At 44.9% G+C, this 27,249-nt stretch overlaps 1 protein-coding gene across 7 annotated transcripts in view; it reads right to left on the reverse strand.

Annotated features, from left to right (window-relative positions):
• LOC119977856 (cullin-5) overlaps positions 1 to 25,324 on the reverse strand; it is a 121,916-nt gene extending 96,592 nt beyond the window's left edge. For 2 of the 7 annotated variants that reach the window (XM_038819109.1, XM_038819112.1), the window contains exons 1-3: positions 25,182 to 25,322; positions 14,304 to 14,413; positions 12,261 to 12,360 (exon numbers count right to left, since the gene is read on the reverse strand). In XM_038819109.1, coding sequence (XP_038675037.1) covers positions 12,261 to 12,360; positions 14,304 to 14,413; positions 25,182 to 25,232 — 261 coding nt within the window. In that variant the 5' untranslated portion in view covers positions 25,233 to 25,322. Of the gene's footprint in view, positions 1 to 12,260; positions 12,361 to 14,303; positions 14,414 to 24,594; positions 24,882 to 24,969 lie in introns of those variants that run through there. The other 5 variants (XM_038819108.1, XM_038819113.1, XM_038819110.1 and 2 more) reach the window with 5 other exon arrangements.
• Positions 25,325 to 27,249: the final 1,925 nt, after the last annotated feature.

Raw genomic sequence — 27,249 nt, forward strand, 5'->3', positions numbered from 1 at the left:
TCGCTCACTCAACGCAGAGGGTATGATGAACATCCCTTGTTATTTTTAGTGAATATGCTGCAATTAGGGATTTGTTGTTAAATTGGAGCATGCCAACCTGTGTATGTCACACACATAAGAGTATTTTAGTATTTTGAGCTGCTTATGATAAACAGCATGTAAAAATCTAATTGTATGCAATGATAATCTGTGTTTATACAGATGGGCTCAGAATGGCACAAAGCTAATTATGAAGTGATCTATGAAAACAGTTTCATGATATGTTGTTGATACGGTTTAATTTTCAGAAAAGGACATGTAATAAGACTATGTTTTGTGGCATTATACCAGCTAAAAATAATGCTGCACAAACCAAAATGCATACAAATTAATGTAATCTGTAATGAAGTTCTCTCAACCTAAAACTTCTGAACATATTTGCTGAAAATATTGAAACAGGAAATAAAGCTACGACAAATGTAAATGAAAATTAAACGAAGAGTTCCGAATAGTATATTGGGAGCTGCATTATAAATTTGAAGCAGAGTAAAAACAAAGCTAAATACTTCTCAGGCTTCAATGAGGCATTATACAAAAGTATAAAGTAGCGAATAGAGTAATCAGAACATAAGAAGGAGACACTTCCGGTTGCAGCTATGCGGAGCTAAGCTGCACGTTCGGCAGCTCCCGCCAGGAACGGACTTTTGGACTCTTTTAAGGGCCCCCAGCGGTACTTGCTTGACGGTTCCCGACGTGGGAAGGTGTCTGCAGCGGATCCCCAGTAGTCTATGGTCTGGACCAGGAGTGGGGCCAGCAAAATAGTGGTGACAGCGCCTAAGAAAAAGCGGGGGAAGAAAATCAAGATGGCGGCCGGAGGAGGCCTTGAGGAATGGAGGCAGTGGGCGCAGGAGCAGCAGGAGACTCTCCAGCGCTGTTTCCGGGAGCTAAACGTGGCGCTGCTAGACTCGCTGTAGGATAATACGGACAAGCTGCTGGCGATGCAGACAGCCCAGGGGGTGGAGATCTGGGAGCTCAGACAACAAGCCTCCGAAAGAGAGGATGAGGCCGTGGCCCTCGCAGTAAAGGTGGAGATGCATGAGGCGCTCCATAAGAAGTGGCAGGAGCGGTTCGAGGAGATGGAGAACCGGTTGAGGCGGAAAAATTTACGGATCCTGGGCCTCACGGAGGGGTCAGACCTGGGGGCCTATGTGGTCGTTTTGTTGAACTCGCTGATGGGAGCTGGGTCCTTCCCCAGCTTGGGCCTCCTGGCCAGTATTCTGTGGCCCCCCTCAGAAGGGGGGCCACAGAATACTGGCCAGGAGGCCCAAGCCGAATGAGCCACCACGGGCAGTGCTGGTGCGGTTCCACCGGTTCGTTGACCGAGAGTGCGTGCTTAGGTGGGCCAAGAAGGAGCGGAGTAGCAAGTGGGAGAACACGATAGTGCGGATCTACCAGGACTGGAGTGCGGAGGTGGCTAAGCGGAGGGACGGGCACAACCGGACGAAGGCGGTGCTCCACAGAAAGAGTGTGAAGCTTGGCATGTTACAGCCGGCGCATCTGTGGGTCACCTACAAGGACCGGCACTTTTATTTTGAGTCCCCGGAGGAGGCATGGGCCTTTGTGCAGGCCGAGAAGTTGGACGCTAACTGAGGGTCGGGGGTTTGTAAATAACTGTGTTAACTTTTGGTTGGAAGGGTCTCTGTTTTATGCTGTTTTAAGATGGTTGTGTGTTGTTTCTAGGATGGGTGGGGTGCTGTCTTTTTTGCGTGGGCGGGGTCGGGCAGGGGAAAAGCGCGGGCTTTTCTTTTGTTTCCCGCGGTGAGAATGGATGGGGGCGGGGTCGGAGCTGAGAAGCGCGGGCTTTTTCACCGCGCGAGAGCGGGAGGGGGAGGAGGAAGGTCTGCTGATGGGTATGGGGGAGAAGTAGCCCCACGTTGGGAGGGGTCGGAGGTCAGCAGAAGTTAGCTGGCTCACGGGAGTGCTATGGGGGGAGTAACGCGGCTGGGTGGGGTCCTAGCCTGGGGGGGAGGGAGGGGGGTACTGGGTTGCTGCTGAAATGGCCAGGAAGGAGCTGGGGTATGCAGGGGGGGGTTTGCCGTCGTGGGGAACGGGCCGAGCGGTGAGCGCTGGCCTGGGGCGGGCCGGGGATGGGTTATGGCTAGTCGGCAGGGGAGGGGGGCAGTGAGCCCTCTGATCCGGCTGAAAACTTGGAATGTGAGGGGGCTGAATGGGCCGGTCAAACGGGCCCGGGTGTTTACGCACCTGAAGGGGCTGAAGGCAGACGTGGCTATGCTCCAGGAGACGCACCTGAAGGTGGCAGACCAGGTTAGACTGAGGAAGGGCTGGGTAGGCCAGGTGTTTCATTCGGAGCTGGATGCAGAAAATCGGGGGGTGGCGATTCTGGTGGGGAAAAGGGTGTCGTTTGAGGCGTCAAAGGTGGTGGCTGACAGTGGAGGGAGGTATGTGATGGTGAGCGGCAAGTTGCAGGGGGGGCGGGTGGTGCTGGTGAATGGGGTGTATCAAGAGGTACTTAGAGGCCAATGATAATGGGGAGGTCCGGGTGGGGACGGTTTGGGAGGCATTGAAGGCGGTGATTAGAGGGGAATTGATTTCCATCCGAGCCCATGGGGAGAGGGGAGAGCAAAGAGAGAGGGAGAGGTTGGTGGGGGAGATGGCGAGGGTGGACAGGAGATACGCGGAGGTTCCAGAGGAGGGACTGCTGAGGGAGCGGCGTAACCTTCAGGCCAAGTTCGACTTGCTGACCACCAGAAAGGCGGAAGCTCAGTGGAGGAAGGCACAGGGAGCGGTGTACGAATATGGGGAGAAGGCGAGTAGGATGCTGGCGCATCAGCCCCGTAAGCGGGACGCGTCCAGGGAGATTGGTGGAGTGACGGATAGGGGAGGAAATGTGGTGCGAAGGGGGGTGGACATTAATGGGGTCTTCAGGGACTTTTATGGGGAATTGTACTGGTCCGAGCCCTCGGTGGAGGGGGGGGGAAATGGGGCGCGCTTTTTGGACAGGCTGAGATTTCCGAAGGTGGAGGAGGGGCAGGTGGAGGGGCTGGGGGCGCCGATTGAGCTGGAGGAGCTGGTCAAAGGGATAGGCAGCATGCAGTCGGGGAAGGCGCCGGGGCCGGATGGGTTTCTGGTCGAATTTTACAAAATGTACGCAGACCTGCTGGGCCCCCTGTTGGTTAGGACCTTTAACGGAATTTTCCATGCAGGATATGTGCTTCAATGTTAAAGGGACCACGCAACGCCACAAGGTAACTGTGCCCGACTATGTCACGGACGCTGATTTCCTTGATCCTTAAACGGGACAAGGACCCCCTGCAGTGTGGATCATATAGGCCGATCTCGTTGTTAAATGTGGATGCCAAGCTGCTGGCGAAGATCTTGGCCAGAAGGATAGAGGACTGTGTGCCGGGTGTCATTCATGAGGCCCAGACGGGGTTTGTGAAGGGAAGGCAGCTGAACACCAATATATGTAGGCTTCTGAATGTTATAATGATGCCGGCGGTAGAAGGGGAGGCGGAGATAGTGGTAGCATTAGACACGGAGAAGGGTTGAGTGGGGGTACCTGTGGGAGGTGCTGGAAATGTTTGGGTTCGGGGAGGGGTTTGTCAGTTGGGTGAGGCTGTTATATGAGGCCCCGATGGCGAGCGTAGCCACGAATAGGAGGAGATTGGTGTACTTTTGATTGTACCGGGGGACGAGACAGGGGTGTCCCCTGTCCCCCTTGCTCTTTGCGTTGGCAATTGAGCCCCTGGCGTTGAGGGAGTCGAGGAATTGGAGGGGTCTGGTGCGGGGTAGGGAGGAGCACCGAGTGTCACTATACGCAAATGACTTGTTGCTATATGTGGCGGACCCAGTGGGGGGAATGCCGGAGATGATGAAGATTCTTAGGGAATTTGGGGGCTTTTCAGGGTACAAGCTCAACCTGGGTAAGAGTGACCTGTTTGTCGTGCACCCGGGAGATCAAGAGGAGGGGATTGGTAGGCTCCCACTGAAAAGGGCAGAGAGGAGCTTTCGGTACCTAGGAGTCCAGGTGGCTAGGAGCTGGGGGGCCCTACACAAACTTAACCTCACTAGACTGGTGGAGCAAATGGAGGAGGAGTTTAAAAGATGGGACATGTTGCCGCTGTCGCTGGCAGGCAGGGTGCAGTCAGTCAAGATGACGGTGCTCCCAAGGGTTTTGTTCCTGTTCCAGTGCCTCCCCATCCTTATCCCGAAGGCCTTTTTCAGGAGGGTCAACAGGAGTATTACGGGATTTGTATGGGCGCATGGGACTCTGAGGGTGCGAAGGGTGTTTTTGGAGCGGGGCAGGGATAGGGGGGCTGGCGCTGCCCAACCTCTGTGGGTACTATTGGGCTGCCAACGCAGCGATGGTGCGTAAGTGGGTAATGGACGGGGGAGGGGCAGCATGGAAGAGGTTGATGGCGTCCTGTGTGGACACGAGCCTGGAGGCACTGGTAACGGCGCCGTTGCCGTTCCCTCCAATGAGGTATACCACGAGCCCAGTGGCGGCGGCTACCATCAAACTCTGGGAGCAATGGAGACGGCATGGGGGGGGGGGGGGGGGGGGGGGGGGGGGGGCTTGATGAAGTCCCTGATACAGGGGAACCACCGGTTTGTACCAGGGAGCATCGATGGCGGGTTACTTGGCTGGCACAGGGTAGGTATTAGAAGGTTGAGGGACCTGTTTGTGGATGGGAGGTTTGCGAGCCTGGGTGAGTTAGAGGGGAAGTTTGGGCTCCCCCGGGGAGCATGTTTAGGTACATGCAGGTTAGGGAGTTTGCCAGGTGGCAGGTGGAGGAGTTCCCTCTGCTGCCCCCACGTGGGGTATGGGACAGGGTGCTCTCGGGGGTGTGGGTTGGAGGAGGGAGGAGGGAGGATTTCGGACGTGTACCACGTCATGCAGGAGGTGGATGAGGCCTTGGTGGAGGAGCTGAAGGGTAAATGTGAAGAGTAGCTGGGTGAGGAGATTGAGATGGGGATTGGTAGGCTCCCACTGAAAAGGGCAGAGAGGAGCTTTCGGTACCTAGGAGTCCAGGTGGCTAGGAGCTGGGGGGCCCTACACAAACTTAACCTCACTAGACTGGTGGAGCAAATGGAGGAGGAGTTTAAAAGATGGGACATGTTGCCGCTGTCGCTGGCAGGCAGGGTGCAGTCAGTCAAGATGACGGTGCTCCCAAGGTTTTTGTTCCTGTTCCAGTGCCTCCCCATCCTTATCCCGAAGGCCTTTCTCAGGAGGGTCAACAGGAGTATTACGGGATTTGTATGGGCGCATGGGACTCTGAGGGTGCGAAGGGTGTTTTTGGAGCGGGGCAGGGATAGGGGGGGCTGGCGCTGCCCAACCTCTGTGGGTACTATTGGGCTGCCAACGCTGCGATGGTGCGTAAGTGGGTAATGGACGGGGGAGGGGCAGCATGGAAGAGGTTGAAGATGGCGTCCTGTGTGGACACGAGCCTGGAGGCACTGGTAACGGCGCCGTTGCCGCTCCCTCCAATGAGGTATACCACGAGCCCGGTGGCGGCGGCTACCATCAAACTCTGGGAGCAATGGAGACGGCATAGGGGGGGAGGTGGGGGGCTCGATGAAGTCCCTGAAGAGTAGCTGGGTGAGGAGATTGAGGAGGGGACGTGGGCGGATGCCCTGGAAAGAGTAAATTCCTTCTCTTCCTGTGCGAGGCTTAGCCTCATACAGTTCAAGGTGCTATATAGGGCCCACATGACCGGGACGAGGATGAATATGTTTTTTGGGGGCGAAGACAGGTGTGCTAGGTGCTCGGGGAGCCTAGCGAACCATGCCCATATGTTCTGGGCATGCTAGTGGAATTTTGGAAGGGGGTAGCAAGGACGGTGTCGAGGGTGGTAGGATCTAGGGTCAAGCCAGGCAGTGGAGCCGGGAGTGCAGGAGGTGAAAGAGGCCGGTGTTCTGGCCTTTGTGTCCCTAGTAGCCCGGCGGAGGATTTTGCTTCAATGGAAGGATGAGAGGCCCCCAAGCGTGGAGGCCTGGATCAATGATATGGCTGGGTTCATCAAATTGGAGAGGGTGAAATTTGCCCTGAGGGGATCAGTACAGGGGTTTTTTAGGCGGTGGCAGCCTTTCCTTGACTTCCTGGCAGAACGGTCGGAAAAGAGGCTGGTAGCAGCAGCAACCGGGGGTGGGGAGAAATGTGTACATGTGTTTATTGAATATGCCGGGTGCTTACCTATTTCTTCTTTTTGTAGTTGCTGGGTGGCGGGGTTTTGGTTTTGGGGGTTATTGTATTTTTTCTCTTTTTTGTTGTTGTTAATACTGTTTTCTTGTTGTTATTTTCTGTTTTTGATATTTTTTGAAAATCTCAATAAAAATTATTTTAAAAAAAAGAACATAAGGAGAGGCGGTCATACAGTCCTTCAAGCATTTTGCACCAATTAATAAGATCATGGCTGATCATCGCCTCTGATTCATATTACCTGCAGAATTCCTATATCTCTTTATTCTTTTAAGAGTCCAAACGTTTCAATCTCAGCCTTAAATATATCTGATGACTGAGCATCCACAGCCCTCCCATGCAGATTCCCAAAGATTCACAAACCTTTTAGTGAAGGAATTTCTCCATCTCAGTCCAAAATGGCCATTCACATATCTTAAGCCCTCTAATTCTAGATCTCCAACCAAGGGAAAATGCTGCCTCTCAGCATCTACCCCATCAAACCCACTGAGAATCTTGTGTTCCCATGACATTAATTCCAATAACATTCTAAACTCCAGAATTCAGGTCCATGCTATCAAATCTCTCCTCACACGAAAAACTTCTCATCCCAGGAATCAATCTGGTCAACCTTTGTTGCACTCACCCTACAGCATCCTTCCAAAGGTGCAGAGACTATAATTGTACACAGTACTCCACACAAGTGACATCACTAAGGACCTGCATGATTCCTTACTCATGGACTACAACCCTCTTGCAATGGAGGCTAAAACACTATTTGCCTTATTAATTGCTATCGGAACGTCCAAATTAACTTGTATTTCTGACATAAGGGCACCCAAATTCTTTTAAATACCACCATTTAAGGGCAACACGGTGGCACAGTGTTTAGCACTGCTGCCTCACAGCACCGAGGTCCTCGGTTCGACCCCGGCCCTGGGTCACTGTCTGCATGGAGTTTGCACATTCTCCCCGTGTTTGCATGGGTTCCACCCCCACAACCCAAAAGATGGACAGGGCAGGTAGATTGGCCACACTAAATTGCCCCTTAATTGGAGAAAATGAAATGGGTAATTAAATTTTTTTTAAAAACATATTTTTGAAATGGAGCAAATCTATTTTTCTGTTCTTACTACCAGTGAATAATCTAATTTCCCCAGATTATACTGTGTCCTCCTCACAGTTTACGTCCCCACCTAACCTTATATCATCAGCAAATTTAGATATATTACACTCATCTCTTCAACCAAGTCATTAATGTAGATAGTAAATAGCTGAGGTCCCAGCACTGATTCTTGCAGCACTTACTACTAACAGTATGTGAGCCTGAAAATATGTCCAATTCTGGGCATTACAATTAGGAAGGATGCAAAAGCTTTAGAGAATTTGTAGAAGATTTACAGGAATGGTCCTGTGTTGAGGCACGTCAGCTACTTAAGGTATGAAAGAAATGAAATGAAAGTTGCTTATTGTCACGAGTAGGCTTCAATGAAGTTACTGTGAAAAGCCCCTAGTCGCCACATTCCGGCGCCTGTCCGGGGAGGCTGGTACGGGAATAGAACCGTGCTGCTGGCCTGCTTTAAAAGCCAGTGATTTAGCCCAGTGAGCTAAACCAGCCCCAGGTATATGGATAGATTGAAGAAACTGTGCTTTTTTCCTTGGGGAAAGTTCAGAAGAAATTTGATAGGGGTATCCAAAATTATGAACGATTAAGACAAAGTAGATAAAAAGGGCTGAGGACTGGGCAACATAATTTGCGATTGGCAAAAGAACAAAAGGTGGAATAACTTCTTCACTCAAAGAATGGTTACGCTCTGAAATACAGTGCATGAAACGAGGGCGAGTGCAAATCCATCTCAGCTTTGATAAAGAAGCACCTGAAGGGAAAAACTTTGCAGGCCTACAGGGAAGCGGCAGGGGAGTTGTACTAAATAAACTGCTTTTGGAAAGAACTAGAACAGGCTCAACATGCCATTCAGTTAGGAGCACAAAAGGACACCATTCAATGATGGTCCTTCTCTCTTTTGTCTTGTAATCAATCTTCTATCCATGCTAGCAAATTACCTCCAATCCCATTTTGTCCAACAGCCTTTTATGTGGCACCTTTTCGAATTTTTTTCGAAAATTCACTGCTTTACCTTTATCGAGCCTACATCCTTAAAAAAATTCTAACAGATTTGTCAAACATGAATCCTCTTTCATAAAACCATACTGACTCTACTTAATCTATGATTTTTGAAGTGCCGTTTTACACTTCCTTGATTATAGATTCCAGTATTTTCCTCAAAGCTTGATGGGAGGTTAATCAGCCTATAGTTCTTAGTTTCTCTCTCCCTCCTTGTCTGAATATGTTCAAACAACTAGGACCATTCCAGAATCCAGGGAATTTTGGAGGTTTACACCGAGTACATTCATTATCTCTGCAGCTACCTCTTAGAACCTGATGACCATTAGGTTCAGGAGATTTGGCAGCTTTCAGTCCCATTTTTCCACTACATTTTGTTTATTAAGTATAATTTAATTTCCTCACTCTCATTAGATCCTTGATTCCCAATTAGTTCCATCACTATCGTATAAAACGTAGGAGGAGAAGTAGGCCATTCACCCCATCGATCTGCTCCACCATTCAATGAGGTCTTGACTGATCTGATAAAATAATCCTCAACTCTACTTTCCCACCTTATACCCTTAAATCTTGATTCCCTTCCTGATTAAAAATCTGCCCATCTCAGCCTTGAACATACTTAAAGACCCGGCTAGACAGCCCTCTGCAGTAAGTGAATTCCACAGATTCACTACCCTCAGAAGAAATTCCTCATGTTTTAAATGGACGACCCCTTACTCTGAGATTACGCCCTCTGGTCCTCGACTCTCCGACAAAAGGAAACAATCTCTCAGCATCTATCCTGTCAAGCCCCCCTGAGAATCCTATATGTCTCAATAAGGCTGTCTCTCAATTCTTCTGAACTCCAATGAGAACCGGTCCAACCTACTCAATCTCTCTTCATAAGAAAATCCTTCCCTACCCGGGAACAATCTAGTGAACCTTCTCTGGACTGTTTCCAGTGTCAGCATATCTTTCCTTAGATAAGGGGGTCAAAACTGTTCACAGTATTCCAGGTGTGGTCTAACTAGTGCCTTGTATAGTTTTAACAAGACTTTCCTATTTTTATACTCCATTCCCTTTAAAATAAAGGCCAACATTCCATTTACCTTCCCTATTACCTGCTGAACTTGCATGCTAGATTTTTGTGATTTATGCACGAGGATTCCCAAATCCCTCTGTACTGCAGCTTTCGTTAGTCTTTATTCATTTAAATAATATTCAGCTCCTTTATTCTTCCCACCAAAGTGCAAAGCTTCACACTTTGGACATTATATTCCCTCTGTTAAGTTTTAGCCCACTCACTTAACGGTCATATTTTGAAGAGACATAAAATATTGCCCTTTATAATTTCTCCTGTCTCTTTTCTCATGTCTACTTGCTCTGCTCTCTTTTTACATACTTGTAGAAACTCTTACAAATCTCTTTTTGGATTGGATTGGATTTGTTTATTGTCACGTGTACCGAGGTACAGTGAAAGGTATTTTTCTGCGAGCAGCTCAACAGATCATTAAGTACATGGGAAGAAAAGAGAATTAAAAAAAATACATAATAGGGCAACACGAGATATACAATGTAACTACATAAGCATTGGCATCGGATGAAGCATACAAGGGTGTAGTGTTAATGAGGTCAGTCAATAAGAGGGTCATTTAGGAATCTGGTGACAGTGGGGAAGAAGCTGTTTTTGAGTCTGTTCGTTCGTGTTCTCAGACTTCTGTATCTCCTGCCCGATGGAAGTTTATAGTTCTGGCTGTTTTTATCCCATATCTATCTGGTGCCTTTTTATCAGCTGCTGGCCATCCTTTGCCGGTAGTTGAAAATCTCCCAATATTCAAGCCTACTACTTTAGGTAATATTAGAAGCTTCTTTTAACCTAACACTATCCTTAACATCTTTAGCTAGCTACGGATGTCTTTCCTTGATGTTTCTTAGTGTTATTCCTTTATGGAATATAAGCATTGTTAGAGGGTCGATATAACTACTCCCTTCAACATTTCCCTCTAACGTCTGCTTGCGGTGCACAGTTACCTTGTGGCGTTGCGTGGTCCCTTTAACATTGAGGCACATATCCTGCATGGAAAATTCCCAATTACTGTGCACCGGTGGGGCTGAGTGAACATTCTTTTTGACCCATTTTATTGCCATCTCCACCCACACTGATTTTACTTCCTCCCCTCCCAAACCACGTCCTTGTTCATTATTGTTGTTTTGTCATCTTTTACCATTAAGAATACCGGGCTCCTTTTCCATTTTGTTGGTCTTCTTGAAAACTCCAGTACCCTAGAATGTTTAACCCCAATGTCTGGTCAACATCCAACCAAGTTTCTGTAATGGTGATTAGATCAATCCCATTTATCTTTATCTGTGCTGTTAATTCAACTATCTTCAAATAAAGCACTTTTAATTTTAACTTTTTAAATTATTTTCCCTGATTTGATCTTGTTCACGGATACCTTAGTACGATGAAACATTTTGTCTTCTTGATACTTTCCTGACCCAAAATGCTGCACCGTGGTCTCGACTTCCCTTTAAATTTATAAATGTCCTCACTTTTCAATTCTCCAACGTCCTTTTTTGGTTTAAAGTCCTTTCCTCTGCCCGAGTTATACAACTCACCAGAACATTGGTCTCAGCCCAGTTTTACTAGAGCCTGTCAAAAGAGAATATATCCCCAGACCTGGTGCCAGTGCCACATGAATCAAATCCCTAGACTCCCACACCACTCTGATCCACCCATCCAACTTTACAATCTGTTTCACTCTATTCCAATTTGCGTATGGCTCAAGTAGTCGGGCAGCCATCTGCCTCGAGACAATGGTTTATGCCTTGATTGTCAACTCATGTTCAGCGAAACTGGAAAGTCCTTCCCCAGGATGCAAGCCTGGGCAGAATTTATGGAAACCTTGGGTTGTCCAAATGTCAAGGTCCTCCTTGCAACCTCCCTGGTTGGGTCCAAATGCAAAGCATAATCAAGAGATTATTACCTCTGAAGTTCTGCTTTTAGAATTGGGACCCCGACTCTTCAGAAACCCCCACACCAACCCCTCCCTGGGTCCCTCAGCAGAACCTCATTCGACTGATGTAATTCTTCCCTCTGTGGACCATGATAACTGGATTCTCGCTCTCCAACTCCAGATTCTTCTCTCGCTGAAGGAAAATGTCTTTGACTTTGGCATCAGACAAGCAATATAACCTTCAATTCTCCTAAATGCTACTGCAAAGATCATTCATTGACTATGCCATTTCCTAGCACTATCAAATTCCTTTTCAGCCATCCCACTTAAATTGCACCGCTTGTACCACCGTGACATAATCAATTTGCTCATATATCCTGCAGAATTTGCCATCGTCCGCACAGACATCCACAACCCGATACCTGTTGGATAACAGCAAAGGCCAAGGCTCCTCAAGCATCGCCCAACTCCCAGTCACACCCTCCTGTCCCTGACCACAAACCAGACCTGTACTACTTCCTAATCCAAGAGGCATGACTACTGCCTGTGTCCAGATCATTCTCCCTTTCCTAATACCACACAATGTTTGCACATAGACTGAAGCTTCCATGTTCCTCGCGATGCAGACACGTTGTAGATGCAGTTATCTGGGATTACAATGCGCTCCACAACCTTCAACACACTATTGTTGTGGCACACCATCCACATTGCCATCCTTGTATGACCCTGTTTTAGTTCTTTAATTAAGTAGTCGATGTAGTCAATCGAGTTTATGCTTCTTAGTCTTTTAACTTACACTAAGATCAGTGCTTAGTTATTGATGTATTAAATATTTGCCTACAGCACAATTCACTATAGTATTGGAGGCAAAATGCAGCACCTCCTTGCCCCTCTGCACCAAATTGCCAACATTCACATTCTGCTTGATATGTACTGCCCTGTGACCACTATGTGGTCTATTCAGAATAATTAACAAAATATTCAATACACAAATACTTTATAAAAATAAAATCAGACTTACAGCTTGAGCTTGTTTGATAAAATCTAGAATGTCTTCTTTGAGAGCCTGATGAATTTTTGCTGGGCCCTTATCATCCCACAGACAGACAGCATGAACATCTCTATGACAAAACAACAGCATTTACAATGTAGAATTCGGAACACAAGGGGCATTAGCTTCAATAAAAGTAAAGCATAACAGACCTTGAAGTGATTTGATTAATGTGCATGGGACTTATGTTTATTTTTTGATTTTAAAAGATACTATTGCTCTAAATAAGAAAATAAAAATTGCTGTGAACTAAACCAATTTTTGTAAAGAATGATCTAAAAATACAAATAATCTGAACCTAATCAAATTCAGACAGATTAGAACACAGTTTGAACACAAAAAAATCAAATCATTATTGTTTCCAAATGGGAGCAGTATATTAACTTAATTTTCTAAATTAATTTTCGACTGCAAGCAGTTAGGTTATTACAAGTTTCAGGAATTCGGAGGATGCCATGCCACAAGAACAAAGCACTGAGGTTTGTCAGTATCTGAACTGCAAGGTTGTATTAAGAGTCACGACTCAAACTTCAATTAGTTCCACAATCTTATGTTTCATTTGTACTTTTATTAGAAGGTCTGCCGGAATTCTTTGCTGAAGGCTATGGATATATGATCTTTCTTTGAAGTAGACAATGGAAAACCACCCATCAAAACAACAGGGCTGATTTTCCACACTTGTTTTGGTAGGGTTGGAGGAGGCAGGAGATGAAAATCAGAAATAGGTTCCCAACAGTTTTCCCATCACTTTTAGGATTGATAGATAGAATTAGATAGAATTTATAGTGCAGAAGGAGTCCATTTGGCCCATCGAGTCTGCACTGGCTCTTGGAAAGATCACCCTACTTAAGCCCATGCCTCCATCCTATCCCTGTAACCCAGTAACCCCACCGAACCGTTTTAGACACCAAGGGCAATTTAGCATGGCCAATCCACCTAACTGCACACCTTTGGACTGTAGGAGGAAACCCACGCAGACACAAGAACGGGCAGCACAGTAGCATAGTGGCTAGCACAATTGCTTCACAGCTCCATGGTCCCAGGTTTGATTCCCGGCTTGGGTCACTGTCTGTGCGGAGTGTGCACATTCTCCCCGTGTGCGCGTGGGTTTCCTCCGGGTGCTCCGGTTTCCTCCCTCAGTCCAAAGATGTGCAGGTTAGGTGGATTGGCCATGCTAAATTGTCCTTGGTGTCCAAAATTTCCCTTAGTGTTGGGTGGGGTTACTGGGTTATGGGGATAGGGTGGGGGTGTGGGCTTGGGTAGGGTGCTCTTTCCAAGAGCCTGTACAGACTCGATGGGCCAAATGGCCTCCTTCTGCACTGTAAATTCTATGAAAAAGAAGAATGTGCAGACTCCGCAGACAGTGACCCAAGTCGCGAATCAAACCTGGGACCCTAGAGCTGTGAAGCAACTGTGCTAACCACTATGTTACCATGCCGCCCGCTTGCGGTCAGAAGTAATGGTGGGCATCAGAAAAATCTACACATAGAGTCAGCGTATTGATGAAATATCACATGGTTTCTTTTCTAATATTTGCACCAGAGCAATGTTGGGTGTGAGGAAAGCTGCTGATCCACAAATTGCTATGGCCTGGAAGAAGATTTTTGAATCTAAAAGTTGAAATGCCAGAGTGTAAACAACTGTAACAATTAATTATTTTTCCTGGCCTCTCAAAATTTAAATTTGTAGTCTGATTATTTTTCCTGGCCTCTCAAAATTTTAATTTGTAGTCTAAGGCTTTTTTTGCATCTGCCTCAGAGACAGCAGGCCTCATTACAACAGCTGTTATAGAGGACCTGCTGCAACAATTGCACTGAAATCCTATTTGCATTCTACTCACCAATCACAGAAACAATCTGCCCACTCAAAATGTTTAAATGATTCTTACTCAGGAAATTGGCTGGGATTATAGATGGACTGTTGAGGCAGCCAGAAGTGCAGCCCACTGAAGATTTATCTGTCCCAATATTTTTATAATATTAATTCAATTTTTCAAGTAATTCCGATACTTACGAAAATAAGTCAAACCATTGCTGCTTTGTCACAGATTCCTGCCGTAACAGCTTTAGAACAATGGGCCGCATAAGGTCCCATTTGTCCTCAAACTGGAGGGAGCCTTTATTCTGAAAGAAATCAACATGATAGGGACTGGAATTAATTAATTCTTAAGGCATTAATCCGTCTACCAACTTGTATCAATGTTGACACATTGATATTTTAGTGAATTCACAATGCTAGAGGTACTAAAATATATCTGAATATAAATACATGTTACAGTCTACAGATCTTAAACTTTATTTATCCAAAGTCACTCCAACTCCTATGACAAACTCCACAGGAGCAGGGGTAAGCCATTCAGCCCCTCAAGCCTGGTTCACAGCTAATGACCAACTCCATTTCCCTCCATGGGTACTTATCAGGCTGAACTAGACACTTCAATTCTGGTATCCTGAACACAGCTTCCAATCTAAAGTGATGGGGAGGAAATAAAGACTAACATTATCTACTTCAACTTCCGTAGCATTACAAAACATCTTGGATTTTTTGTCTACTATATGTCAAAGACCTTCAGTAAATTTTATTCTAGTGTATTGCCTCTGTCCTTACTGGCTCACCGGACACCAGTGATTCAATTTTGTTTTCAAATTCATAATCCTCCAATGCCTTGCCCCATCTCTAAATTCCTTCAGCCCTTAGGCCTCTCCCACCAACTCAGTTCCTCCAAATCTAACCTGCTGTGTATCCCACTTTCTTTCCATCACTGATGCCCTGCCTTCAGCCAATCCAGTCCCATTCTCTGGAATTCCTACTTGATAGGATGGATGTGGAAAGGATGTTTCCTCTTGTGAGATAATTTAGATCTAAGGACCACTTTTTTAAAATAAGGGGTGGACCACTTTTTTAAAATAAGGGGTTTCCCATTTAAGACAGAGATGAGGATTCCCTTTTCACTCAGACGAATGAGGGACTGTGATTTTCTTCCTCAAAAGGTGGCTGAGGCAGCATTTTGAACATCTTTAAAGCAGAAGTAAATAGATTCTCGATTAGCAGGGGAGTGAAAGGTATCAGAGGTCAGTAGGAATGCAAAGTTTTTTAAAAATTTAAAGTGCCCAGTTATTTTTTTTCCCAATTTAGCATAGCCAATCTACCTACCCTGCACATCTTTGGGTTATGGGGGTGAGATCCACCCAGACATGGGGAGAATGCGCAAACTCCACATGGACAGTGATCCAGGCCGGGATTGAGGTCCTTGGCGCAATGAGGCAGCAGTGCTAAAGTAATATGAAATTGATGTTAAAATTAGACAAGCCATGATCTCGTTGAATGGTGGAGCAGGCCCAATGGGCTGAGAAGCCTACTCCTGCTCCTTGATCGAAGTTTCATTGATTCCTCCGAAGCTTTCTTTCTTTGGATTAGCATTAGTTTCCTTCATATCACTCTAAAGCACCTTGCAACTTTTTTTGCTTTAAAGATGAAAATAGTTATAGTGTTAATTGACATAAAAGAGTTGTCAAGTGCCAGCTTGGTCTGGTGGGAACATTCTTGCCTCTAAGTCAGAAGGTTGCGAGTTCAGGTTCTTATCCAAAGAAAGAAAGCTTAGGAGAGATCGATGAACGTTAAATCACGGAGGTAGGTTTTCAGGAGAGTTATGAAGTATGTGAAGAAGATGGAGAGATGAAATTACTAACATAAAAATTAGGAGCAGGAGTAGGCTTCTCAGCCCCTCAGGCCTGCTCCGCCATTCAATGAGATCATGGCTGGTCTAATTTTAACCTCAACTTCACATTACTTTAGCACTGCTGCCTCATGGCGCCAAGGACCTGGGTTCAATCCCGGCCTGGTTCACTGTCCACGTGGAGTTTGCACATTCTCCCCATGTCTGAACTAAATTGAGATTAAGGCATCTTTAAAATTTTCTTTCAGGTCTCCCGAATGTACAGTCGCTGGTTGATAATTCAGCCAACCTGTTCAAGGCTGGATAAACTACTTTTTAACCATATAATGTACTTGTAGTCTTACTCTGTTTGTTTCTTCCCCTCTAACTTTGTGCAGCTAATATATAAATTCAATGAGTTGAGAATGGCACGGTCAAACTTGTATTCTACATATCCCATCTTAGGTTATATTGTGCAACTTATTTCTCAGAGCAATGGGTGGAAAAAAATTAAATTTCAATATAAACCATTACTAATATCTTCCAAACTAACTTTGTGAATTACACGGTTAAAATTGCATTTTAAAATCAGAGAACAATTAACAAAACAATGCTTTTTCATAACAAAAATAATCTTCTGCATCAAAACTATTACTGCTCCGTCAAAGCACAGTAATTCGAAGTGAGGTCTACAGTAGCAAGTCATCAGGTTGTACTACGATTGTTTTTGTAACTGCCCATCCTAAAATGGACTACCTAATTTTGCTTTGTGAGATAAAGAAGGATTTGACCTCCACTTGAGAATTCGCCAAAATTATCTAGTCAAAAACAGGATGGGGAGGGCAGCACGGTGGCGCAGTGGTAGCACTGCAGTCTCATGGCACCGAGGTCCCGGGTTCGATCCTGGCTCTGGGTCACTGTCCGTGTGGAGTTTGCATTCTCCCCGAGTTTGGATGGGTTTCACCCCCACAACCCAAAGATGTGCAGGGTAGGTGGATTGAACACGCCAAATTGCCCCTTAATTGGAAAAAATGAATTGGTACTCTAAATTTATTTTTAAAAACAGGACAGTGAACTGAAACGCACTACTCTAAAACTTACTATTTAAATAATTCACATTGTTGATTTAAAAAGGAGACAGCATGTCTTGAAATCCAATTTATCAGAAACTAGATTTAAGTTATTAACGCAAGATGTATAGTCAGTTATCTATTCAAAACCTCAATTCCAAAATGCTAATTTCTTAGATGAGGGATCACTATTGTCCCTTTAAATAATCACTGCTAATCACTGTGCCACCGTGTCACCCTCGCAGCCATTTTAGTGTGGAACTAGCGAGCAGGTATGGAAAGTTCATGCTATTGCAGTACTTTCAATAACTTTGAATGAGAGGTCCATCAGTAAAGGTGATGACAGCACGCCCTATGAAGAAACAGAGTGCACTAAATGCAACTTTCAGATTTCCATGTTTAACCATCCATGGGTGGACTGCTGAAGTTTGACAGATTTCCACGAATTGTGACTGGCGCTGATAGCTCCACCATACTCTACATCGCAAATTCTGGACCATTGTGGTATCCTATATAACCCAACCATTGGGAGAGGATTGCTGTGTGCCATGCAAGAAAGCAATGGAGATTAGTTAGGTTGAGACTATTTGCAAGTTCCAATATTAAGTCTACTGTTCATACATTTACTGTATTTGGAGTGTTACATTTATTTAAACTTAGTTCTATTACTGAACAGCTAAAATGTAGTTGTTTAAATTTGCTGGTTTGAGGCCTGAATAGGTTAGTTAATTATTTGACTACAGATTACATATAGTCTGATCATCTTTTCAGAGGAATAAAAACCTACCAAAACAGTATAAATCAAAGCAAAATACTGAAAGTTCAATCTGGGGTTACAGGAGGTGAGAAAGAAGAGTTTAACCTCAGTGGAAATTCAGCATCAATAGACAAGATTTATTTTTTTAAATTAATATTTGTGTGATGTTAGCGAAGTTCCCACGGGTGTGGAATCCCACTTGTCATTTAGGCCACACTGACTACATTTTGTAAAGTGACAGCAGTGCCGGGAAGCCTTGTGAAGGACATTGAGTACAACATACACGGAGAATGTGGTAGATTGTATCCAGGGACAGCATATTTGCACTAAATATTGGAAAACGGAGTATTGGGAGCAGATGATCTTTGTGCTTTAGCAACAATTGGTCCAATGCTGCAGAGGATGAGTTTATGGATACTCACCAGAATATGGTCACCCAAGAGACAGCATGAAACAATTCAAGATACATGGATAATGCAAAAAGGTGGATGCCCATCAAACAAAAACAGCAAGAAGCAATCTGGAGATTACAATCCATATGTCACATGCTGGAAAAGTGAAGGAGAGGAAGTCAACATGTTACTGTAAAGCTGGTGTTGAAGAGAAACGTTTAGATTATTGGACACAGAGATTTCTGGAACAACTGACTTACAATATCTTTATGGTGGGGTTAAATAAAACAGTGGGGAGACCTGAACCAATTTAGATAAAAGAATCCAAAAGAAAGAAGGCAAGAGATTTTAAGAGATAAACAAACTGCCATAATGAGATCCATAATGATGTTCAGGTGAGGTATGAATAAAAAGAATGCAAACATCTGAATGGAATGCAAAAGAAAAGAAAATGGTGGCAAGAGGCTATGATCTAAAACTGTTGAACTCAAGAGTGCTAAGTTGAAAGAGGAGGTGCTGCTCCTTGAACTTGCATTGAGCTTCATTGGAACACAGTAGCAGGTAAAGTGCAGAAAGATCAGCATGGGTGTAAGACAGAGAATTGAAATGACAAACGATAGGAATCGCAGGGTCATGGTTGTGGAAGAAATGGATTTAGGTACCCACAAAAAAAAGGCTGGTTTGTGATGCAGAACAAGGCCAGCAGCGCAGGTTCAAGTCCCGTACCAGCTTACCCGAACAGGCACCGGAATGTGCACAGTAACTTCATACTTGTGACAACAAAAGGTTATTATTATTGTACACAAATGACTAAAAGGCCATGGACATTTACAAAAGGTAAAAGTCTAGTGAAATGTTGTCCTTCCTCTCAAGACTGATATACAAAAATGAGAAGATGGTGCAACTGTACAAAGCCTTGAATAGATCCAGTATAATGTACATTTTTGGGGACCGTAGTTCAAGTCCCTATGAGAAATGGAGGGGGAATAATAAAGGTGAAGTGGCAGGATTAGTAAAGGACTCCATCACAGCCCAAAATGTAAGGTGATCTAAGAGATTGCAATGAGACAGGAATTGCAAATGAGAGGGGGAAATGGCACACATCTTAATGGGAGTTATAGACTACCAAACAGGTGAGATAAATCAGAGGTACATTCGGAGATATGCAGAAACAGGACATCAACACTGGTTGATATGATTAACAATCCCAAAATATATCAGATTAAAGATAATGAATGAGGTCAAAATGGATAATGCCAAATCCATCCATGGCTTCTTCTGACGAATTGGAAAATAGTAATCACAAAGTATTAGAAAAGCATAGCGAGGATTCAAAGATATATCCTGGAGTACCAACAATGTGTAGTGAGATGGAAAGTGATTGAGCCCAAATTATTTGGGCTGAAAAAAATCTACAATATAAAAGCTGAAATATAAGATAGGGCACTGGCTTTTTAGAGTGAAAGACGGCGCATCAAAATATAAGTTCCATGGATAAACAGAGGTTTAAAGTAAATAAAGTTAAGAAGGAAATTTATTGTAAAGTCAGGCTTTACATATAATATATATATTTAAGATAGATATAAAAAAACAAATATGGGAATTTTAGTAGGAAGTGGAAAAAGATTAGAAAGACTAAAAAGGAATGTAAAGATTCACAGATAATTGAGATGCAAAAATGGGCTTTTACAACCAAGTAAATTGCAATAAAAAGGTTGGAAAACAGATTCACTGTGGGATGGGAGAAGGAGTCCCTGCCTCTGGAGTCTATGCTTAAGATGAAGGCATGTCAAATACTGAGTAATATTTTTCAGTTTTTATAAATGGCAGAAATGAGAATACTGCACCAGAGGATGATGTTGAACTGATGGATCCAACAGTAGAAAAAGTGTTTTTTTAAAAAGATCCTATCATGCACCCTAGGCTACAGCAAGTCTAGGTGGAAAGAGAATTTGGAGATGGAAAGCTAACAAGGAAAGCAGCTGAAAAGTTGATCCTCGAGCTCAAAGTGTGCATTCTACATTGGAAGAATCAAGGGTACAATGTAGGGATGTACCCCAGACTTAGTTCCAATCCCACCATAATGAAAATTTGAACTCAATTTTTAAAACATTTTCAAAAATGATAAAAGTGACCAAGCTCTCAGATTATCATCTCTGGAAGTAGTGCTTGAAGCCACTTCTCCACCATCTTCTCAGGCCAATTACAGATGGGCAATAAATGATGGTCTTACCAATGTTATTCTCCGCTATTCTAAAAATGAATTTAAATACTTGATATTCAAGGTTGGGTTGTCACATCACAGACTGCAAATGCAGTCAGGGAAAAGTATTGCATTTGCACACTGCTATGCACCAACTCTGCAAGCACCCAAATATGTGGATCAAGAAGAAATTGATCTATCAACAACTTGACGACAGGCAGAGATGTAAAAACAGGAGTTCTCTCACACTTTTGGAAATATTTTCTAAATTTCAGTGAAGCAAACTACAGAAATGGGTTAAAAGAGACAGTTAAACAAATTCTGCAGAGAGGAAAATAAGGTGAAAATGAGAACAGAAATAAAAGATTTGGCTTGTTCAGTTCTCCCTAAAAAAATTTATTTTGTGCTAATCTATTTCATTGTCAACTTTTACCACCAATTACTTTTAACATGCAGGTGTAAAAGGAATTGCAAATCAGATTTACCCAATAAGAGACTTTAAATACCACCTTTTAGCAATTGTTTGATAACATTTTCTAAAGTACATAGTAAACTATTAGCATTTACACATATCTGAGGATGTTTCAATGTCAAATTATGATGAGATTGGTTTCATTAATCATCTCCGTCAACAAAATCCCATGGATAACTAGTTGTTCCATGAGAACAGTCGGTGACTGCTGTCAATAAAAAAAACTTATGAAAATATGTAGGAAAGTGCTATGCACTGGTCATAGCTGTGATTTTAGCCAATTCTGCTGTTGAGTTCTCACTGTCAAATACTAGGCTCATTCTAAAAAAGCCCAACTATGAGGAGAAAATAGAGAATGTCCTTTTCAGAAAGCAAAAACTTTCATTGCTGATAGCTACATCAGATTTTTGTTTTCTTTTAATTAATTCTCAGGACATGGGCATTGAAAAGGCTGGTAATCATTGCCCATCATTGGATATATAAAAGTGGTATAAAGCAATTGAGGGCAATCAAGAGTCACACAGGGCAAGAACAACATTTTCTTCACAAGAATCGGATTCTTCACAATCCGATGGTTTCATGGTCACCTTTACTGATACCGGCATCTTACTTCTGATTTAGAATCCAAGAACTACCAGAATGAAATTGGAATTCTCTGGATTATTAATCCAAGCCTCTAGATTACCAACAAGTAAAATAATCACTACCCCACCAGTCCTTGCCTTCATAAGGCACTGCTGGTGCTCATAAACCAGATTTGGGGCGGCACGTGGCACATTGGTTAGCATTGCTGCATACGGCTCTGAGGTCCGGGTTTGAATTCTGGCCCTGGGTCACTGTCCATGTGGAGTTTGCATATTCCCTCCTCCACCCGTGTCTACTCGGGTTTCACCCCTAAAACCCAAAAATGTGCAGGTTAGGTGGATTAGCCATGTTAAATTGCCCCTTAATTGGAAAAGAAGTAATTGGGTACTCTAAATTTATTTTTTTTAAAACAGGTTTCGGTTATTTACATTAAAGGATTTACGTTACACTCCTACAGATAAACACAGATACAGCAGTGATACCAGTTATATACAATGAAGCTTGCACTTGAGAAGCAGGTAGGTAGGTGATTTTAATCTTATATTTTCGGTCTGGAGGCCCTTGTAAAATGGAACAAAATCATGATGCTCCGTTAGTGTTATAACACAACAGCAAAGATTCGCCCTGTTTCTCAAACAATTCCTTCAATATACAATGAATCCAGGGGCAGCACTGTGGCACAGTGGTTAGCACTGCTGCCAAGGACCCAGGTTGGACTCCAACCTTGCTTGGCTGTGTGGAGTTTGCACATTCTCCCCGTGTCTGTGTGGGTTTCCTCCGGGTGCTCTAGTTTCCTCTCAAGAGTCCAAAGATATGCAGGTTAGGTGGTTTGGCCATGCTAAATTGCCCCGAAGTGTCCAACGGTTAGGTGGGGTTACGGAGATGGGCGGGGGATTGGGCCTAGGTAGGTGCTCTTTTGGAAGGTCGGTGCAGACTTGATCGGCCGAATGGTCTCCGTCTGCACTGTTAATCTATGATTCTATGCCTCCTTTTACTTACATTTGCCTATTCTTAAAAATACGCACACTTTGACACTTGCATTTTCATATTAATAATAATCTTTATTAATATCATAAGTAGACTTGCATCAATACTGCAACAAAATTCCTGTAAAAATCCTCTAGTCACCACACTACGGCACATGTTCAGATACACAGAGGGAAAATTCAGAATGTCCAATCCACCTAACAAGCACGTCTTTCGGGACTAGTAGGAGAAACCGGAGCACCCGGAGGAAAAACACGCAGACATGGGGAGAACGTGCAGTCTCTGCACAGACAGTGACCCAAGGCAGGAATCGATCCCAGGTGCCTGGTGCTGTGAAGCAACAGTGTCAACCACTGTGCTACCGTGCCGCCCATTTATTCCATATATCGGCAGCACTGAGACATCTCAGCTAAAAATTTATGTTTTATAACATATTAACTTATGAACAAAGATTTTTTTAGATGCATTAATGAGTAGAAAGCGGCTTTTTCTTTTACTATTTAAAGAACAGATAGAAGTATTTTAATGCATTAAGTTTGAGTTCAACTAAACTAGACTTTTATTAACAAAGTAACTGCTCAATCCTGAACTGATGTTCAAATATTTTGAGGTAACAAGAAGTATGATTTTGGTTCAACCAAACTAAATAAAAACTGTTAAGAACTCAACATTGTTTTACCCAATTTCCCCACTTGTTTAGAAAACAAAAAGGTAACAATTAATAACAATCGATAAACTTTTTTGAAAACTCCATTTCTCCCATTTTCCTCAAGGTGGTTACTTATGCCCAAATAGACCTATTGTAAATTGTCCAAATTATCTCTTAGTATGCAAATGCAGTTAATTTTGACAAGCCATCACCAAGCACAACTTAAACGTTGTACACTATGTTCACATCAACTGTGAGGAAACATCAAACAGTACAGTTTCACACCAAAGCTTGGACTGTATAGAAGAATCATAGAATGGTTACACATAGAGGAGGATGACATTTGGCCCTTCAGCAGCAATTTAGCTCGCCCCATTCCCCAGCCCTTTCTCTGTTGCTTTGTAAATACTGTTCCTTTCAGATGTTTATCTAATTCCCCTTTGAAAGTCACATTTGTATCTCCTTCAACACACATTCAGGCAGTTCACTCCAGATTGTAACTCACACTAGACAAAAGGTTTTTTCCTTATGTCACTTTTGGTTCTTTTGCCAATCACTTTAAATCTATATTTTCTGGTTCTTGACCTTTCTGCTAATGGGAACATTGCCAGAAGAGAACATTTAGTGCTTTTTAACATTAGTATAAAGTATTGTTGGATACAGATTTGTATGGTGGAACAATTGAATATTATGTAAAGTATCACTTAATAAATACACAAATGTACATTAAAGTTTAATTGGAAATAAAATCAAATCTACTTCATGCGTATGAATGATCACGGTACATTTACATTGTAAAACATTCTGCTCCACCATATACTTTTAAAGAATGAGTGAGAACCCAGTTTGCATTCTCAGTTCACATTGGGAAACAGACTGAATCCTTAATAGAAACTTCAGTATTTAGATGGTAATAGCTCGGTGTTTAAAAGTTGCAGTCTTTCACTGCATTATTACCACATGAATGATATTGTTATAAAACAAAAACATCTGGAAGTATAAAGCTCAGTTCAAATAAAATCCTAGAACTCCTAAGAAGGGATCTATTCAAAATATATTATTCCACTAACACTATTTGCAATCCATAACATGTCTCCTTCAGCCTTATTTCTAGATCCCATCAACATGTCCTTATTTTTCAGTTCCAATGAAGAACATGTACCTGAAACATAGAATGTCTTTCTCCACAGATGCTGATTGCCAGTTTAGTAGTATATTTTAAGAAACACTACATTGGCCTAATAAAGTTACGTTTGGCCATCATGTACTATATGTAGGAAACTAACAAATGAGCTTTTAACATTCACCTTCCTCTGCATCATTGCCTTAAGAAGTGTGATTCAGGCATCTGTGATACAAATCAGACAGTTCCACTTACAGGTAGGTGGCAACGCTCCAGATTTAGTTTTTGCAACAAAATATCATCCAACACCTAACCTAAACCCAAACTTGAACAGAGTTAAATTTCGTGAAACAGACTGCATTGTACGCTCACAACCAGAAGTCTCTGTTGTTGTAAAATCCTCTCACACACCATAAGGTAAGATCGTCACTTCAAACACGTAGGGCTGTCGGCTTGCTGCGAAGACCGAGGGGACATCGGAAGAAGCGCGCATGTAAAAGGCGACCGTTCTCCTTTGGATTCCCTCTTCCCCCCTCCTCACTCGCCGGGCCGTTCACCACCCGAGCCCCAGGCCCGCGTCGTGCGTGCGAGAGGAGAGAGGGACAAGCGGACACTCAGAGAGTTGCCGCATCTCACTCAACCTCCACGCCAACCACCGCAGCTGATCAAACACTTCCGAAGGAGGCGAGTGACCCTGGAAGCTGCGGCGGCTGAGAGGCTGGGAGATGTGGGCAGGGGTGGTTGCCGGGGTTCCGAGCGCCCGAGCCCAGCCGGGGCCCCGCTTACCTTTAACAGATTGGACGCCATGTTCAACTTTGCGAATCCCTGGCAGCCTCTCGCGAGGTTTCACCGAGGGGGAGGGGGCTGCGAGGGGACACAAACCGTGCAGCAGCAAAATTACCACAACAAAGTTCACTTAGCAACGAGCCGCTGCCCGAGCGGGCTGTCGGTTTCTAATATTAATTTGGCTGCCTTCATTTTTCCCCTCTGTGTTTTACCCCGTCAGTATTTTGTGATCGCCATTCGGTCCATCCCCCCTTCCTCCGCATCCTGCCCGGCTCTAAACTTAGCTCCACAACAACAGATCCATATCAGGCTCCTTCATGTGATCTCCCGGCAACCGCCAACGCCAGCGCCGCTCCTTCACCCACACAGTGGCGGCGGCCGCTCCGGCAACACCGCCCCTGGAGGAGAGCGCCGCGCCGCGCCTCCAGCTCCACCTCAGGCCCCGCCCACGTCAAGAGCGCCCCCTGCCGCTGGAGGACAGGGCTACACCTCCACCCGCACGGCCTCAGCAATCGGACAGCGACACTCAGGCGCTCACCTTCAAGCAGCTGAAATCAGACAGCTGACTTCCCCCTCCTGCCCCTGGCCTGGTTGTGATAAGGCGCTACCTCTCATCTCAGGCTGCGGATCCAAAAGGAACGTCTCCCAGCAAATTTCACCTGGTACCTAGACACATTAACATGCAATAGTGCAGAAGGCACATGTTACAAACATGGAAAATAGAAGTAGGAGGAAGCCGTTCGGCCCTTCGAGTCTGCACTGCCATTCATTATGATCCTCCAATTCAGTAACCTGTTCCTGCTTTCCCCCAGTATCATTTGATCCTTTTTGCCCTTCTTGAAAACATACAGGGCGCGATTCTCCTATATGGGGAGAAATCGTAAGGCTGGCGTCAAATCCGGGCGGGTTTGACGCCAGCCCCCCCCCCCCCCTTCCCGACCGGGAACCGATTCTGGTCCCCGGTTGGGGCTAGCATGCCGACGCCGTAAACTCCGGCATCGCGGGCTTAACGAATTTCGTTATGCCCGCTTGCCAGAGTTAGCGCCGGCTGACGCGTCATATGACGTCATCGCGCATTTGCGTGAAACCCGCGCATGCGCGGGCCGGGATGCCCCTCAGCCGCCCCGCGAAGTGATACAGTGGGGCGGCGGAGGGACAAAGAGTGCGCGGGCATCGGGCCCGCTGCCCGCGATCGGTGGGCACTGATCGCGGGCCCATGGCACCCTTGGCACGGCCGTGGTACTGCCGTGCCAATCGGTGCCATGGTTTTAAAAATCGAGAGTTTACGGCCGTTTTTACGAACGGCCAGACCAGGTGTGTTTGCCGTTAGTAAAAACAGCCGTAAAGGGCTGGGAACTCGGCCCATCGATCAGCTGAGAATCGCTGCCGGCCGTAAAAAAACGGCGGCAGCGATTCGTATCGGGAGTCGGGCGTGGGGGGGGGGGGAGAATAGCGGGAGGGCGTCGGAACAGCGTGGCCGTAACATTTTACGAGCCACGCTATTCTCCGCACCGTCGGGAGTGCGGAGAATCTTGCCCACAATGCTTTGGCCTCAACTACATCCTGTGGTAGCAAATTCCACAGGCTCACCACTCTGGTGAATTTCTTTTTAAAAAAAATATTTTTCTTGGCATTTTCCAATTTCAACAGTATAACAGTTTAATATATAAAGCACACAATATTTACAAGGTATGATGTTTTTTATGTGCAATTTTACACCCACCTCTCTGCCGGCCCTCTCCTCCCCTGTTGGTAGGCAGGCTCCTTCCTGGCACCCCCTTTCGCCCTGGTGTCGTATTGCTGTATTTCGCTCTTATGCGGTTCCTGTTCACGTTTCGTTTGGGGGGGGCAGTTTGTTCCCATGTCTCTCTCTGCTACTCCCCTGGGTTCCTTCCTTGTCTTCCCCCTCCCCCCCCCACTCCACTCTGCTTTGTGTACTTTTGTCGGCCCTCATCGGTCTCCCCTTCCGCCCTTTCTTCCTAATCACTATTGACTTCGAACAGGCTGATGAATAACCCCCACGCTTTGTGGAAGCCCTCATCCGAACCTCGGATGATGTACTTGATCTTCTCCAAGTGGAGAACGTCTGACGGGTCTGGCAGCCAGTCTGTAGCTGTAAGTGGTGCTGCTAATTGCCAGCCGAGCAGAATTCTCCGGCATGCTTTTAAGGAAACAAAAGCCTGGACGTTGGCCCTCTTCTCCATATGTAGTTCTGGCTGGTCTGAAATCCTGAAGACTGCCACTCTTGGGCTTGACCCTCACCCCCACAACCTTGGATAT

The sequence above is a fragment of the Scyliorhinus canicula genome, chromosome 14 (genome assembly GCF_902713615.1).
Source record: "Scyliorhinus canicula chromosome 14, sScyCan1.1, whole genome shotgun sequence".
Lineage (NCBI taxonomy): Eukaryota > Metazoa > Chordata > Chondrichthyes > Carcharhiniformes > Scyliorhinidae > Scyliorhinus > Scyliorhinus canicula.